The following is a 2,684-nucleotide window of genomic DNA, read 5'->3' as shown; positions in this document are numbered from 1 at the left end:
TTCCAGATTTACAGTGTCAAGTAGAAGCACTTGGGCTAAAACTTCAGAAGGCAGTGACTGAGATGGACAACTACAAAGAAAAGCTCATGTAAGATGGTGAATATTGAACAACCTACAAGAATTTAGAAAGACCCTCATGTATTCACTGTGACCCAGGACAGTAATTTGGTTGTGTGGGTATGGTCTACTGCTATTTTTCTCACTTTTCTGGCTTATATTGAAGGCCCTATACATATTTTTAAATACATGAAATATTTCTTTACATATCCAGGGAAAAGTATTAAAGGTTTCCCTGTTTATTCAAATGTAGCAACTTAATATTCTCTGAATTTTTCTCTTTTCATCTATTTATTATCTGTCCAGAAGAAACAATATTGAAGTTGTTTCTTAAAACTATCAATTTTAGATTCAAAAAGACAGTTGGTGCTGCTGCTAAGTCGCTTCAGTTGTGTCCAACTCTGTGCGACTCCATAGATGGCAGTCCACCAGGCTCCCCCGTCCCTGGGATTCTCCAGGCAAGACCACTGGAGTGGGTTGCCATTTCCTTCTCCAGTGCATGAAAGTGAAAAGTGAAGGTGAAGTCGCTCAGTCGTGTCCAACTCTTAGCAACCCCATGAACTGAAGCCTACCAGGCTCCTCTGTCCATGGGATTTTCTAGGCAAGAGTACTGGAGTGGGGTGCCATTGAGTATCTTTGAAATTCTGGAGTGCTCGTGCATTACATAAGTGAGAAAGAAAATATTGGAAAACAAATGATAAGACAATGCCTTTGTAAAATATCCAGAACAATATTTCTTTTTAAAATGGTTTTATTTCAGAAATTTCAAATATTATAGTGTAAATATTTGTGCTTAATTGCTCAGTCATGTCCAACTCTTTCCGACACTTTGGACTGTAGCCTGCCAGGCTCCTTTGTCCATGGGATTTTCAGGCAAAACTGGAGTGAGTTGCAATTTCCTCCTCCAGGGAATCTTCCCAACCTAGGGATTGAACCCACATCTCCTACTTCTCCTGCATTGCAGGCAGATTCTTTACAGCTGAGCCATCAGGGAAGCCCATAGTATAAATATAGTACATCTATAATTATAAAAAGAATTTATATAATCTTTGAAACGTAAGTAAATTTTTTACTTTGTGGTATATGATCTGGTAGCTTTGGTTTTCAGTTCCTATATTTTAGAAGGATGAGCCTCATAAGAAATATAAATATTTAGAATGCTTAGCAACTGAATATTGTATTGACCTTGAACTACTCCTAAGAAAAATGTGTTCAACAAAATTCTTAACAAGGAAGAACAAATTTAAAAAATACTCTATCAAATTAATGTATACTTTGACTATTTGCCACAAAATAATTTATTTTCAAAAGTCAAAACCAAATATTCATGATTGACAACACTGTGGTCAATACTGCAGTAAACAATAGTTCAGTTCTCTGTGTACGATGGCTGGGGTTGAAGGAATGAGAGGACAAGTGGTACTAGCATGACTCACTGGGCCCAGCGAGGAGCTTTCTGATGAGAAGAAACACGAAAAAGAGAAGCAAGATGGGAATTGCCAGTAAAGAATCATTAGTTTCTACCCTCTAGTAACATCAGGGAAGAGGGTTCTGACCACATGAATGTCTGATCTGGAGGGCTGCCAAGTCTGGCCACAACCCATTTAATATTAATACATGCCTTGTGATATTTTTTGTTAGTTAATTTTTAATATAATTTATAATATGAGTGCTGAGAAATGATAAGAGTCAAAGGAGACTGAAGTTGGTGGGAAAGAATACTACGTCACTAAAGTCCATCAAATGAATTACCTGAAGGAAGTCACTATACAATTGCAAAAATGATGATGCTGTTGTTTCAGTTTATAATAAACCTGGTTCTTCCTATATGAGAACTTCTTTTTTTTTCTCTACTGTTATTTATTTTTATTTTATTTTTTAATATAAATTTATTTATTTTAATTGGAGGCTAATTACTTTACAGTATTGTATTGGTTTTGCCATACATCAACATGAATCTGCCACGGGTGTACACATGTTCCCCATCCTGAACTCCCCTCCTACCCACTCCCCATACCATCCCTCTGGGTCATCCCAGCGCACCAGCCCCAAGCATCCTGTATCATGCATTGAGCCTGGACTGGCGATTTGTTTCACATATGATATTATATATGTTTCAATGCCATTCTCCCAAATTAGCCCACCCTCACCCTCTCCCACAGAGTCTGAAAGACCGTTCTATACATCTGTGTCTCTTTTGCTATCTCTCAATCAGGGTTATCATTACCATCTTTCTAAATTCCATATATATGCGTTAGTAAAATGAGTACATCAAGGCTGTATATTGTCACCCTGCTTATTTAACTTATATGCAGAGTACATCATGAGAAACGCTGGACTGGAAGAAACACAAGCTGGAATCAAGATTGCCAGGAGAAATCTCAATAACCTCAGATATGCAGATGACACCACCCTTATGGCAGAAAGTGAAGAGGAACTCAAAAGCCTCTTCATGAAAGTGAAAGTGGAGAGTGAAAAAGTTGGCTTAAAGCTCAACATTCAGAAAACGAAGATCATGGCATCTGGTCCCATCACTTCATGGGAAATAGATGGGGAAACAGTGGAAACAGTGTCAGACTTTATTTTTCTGGGCTCCAAAATCACTGCAGATGGTGATTGCAGCCATG

General features: G+C 38.0%; 1 protein-coding gene across 2 annotated transcripts in view; it reads left to right on the top strand.

The window, feature by feature from the left end:
• The window catches only part of LEKR1 (leucine, glutamate and lysine rich 1), a 209,445-nt gene that overhangs the window by 120,636 nt on the left and 86,125 nt on the right, over positions 1–2,684 (top strand). For both annotated transcript variants that reach the window (XM_010839868.1, XM_010839869.1), the window contains one exon: positions 7–88. In XM_010839868.1, the coding sequence (XP_010838170.1) occupies positions 7–88 (82 nt within the window). The remainder of the gene's footprint in view (positions 1–6; positions 89–2,684) is intronic.

This window comes from Bison bison, unplaced genomic scaffold, assembly GCF_000754665.1.
Source record: "Bison bison bison isolate TAMUID 2011002044 unplaced genomic scaffold, Bison_UMD1.0 scf7180017864135, whole genome shotgun sequence".
Classification (NCBI taxonomy): Eukaryota; Metazoa; Chordata; class Mammalia; order Artiodactyla; family Bovidae; genus Bison; species Bison bison.
Note: the sequence above shows the minus strand (reverse complement) of the source record. Positions and strands in the feature narration are given on the sequence as shown.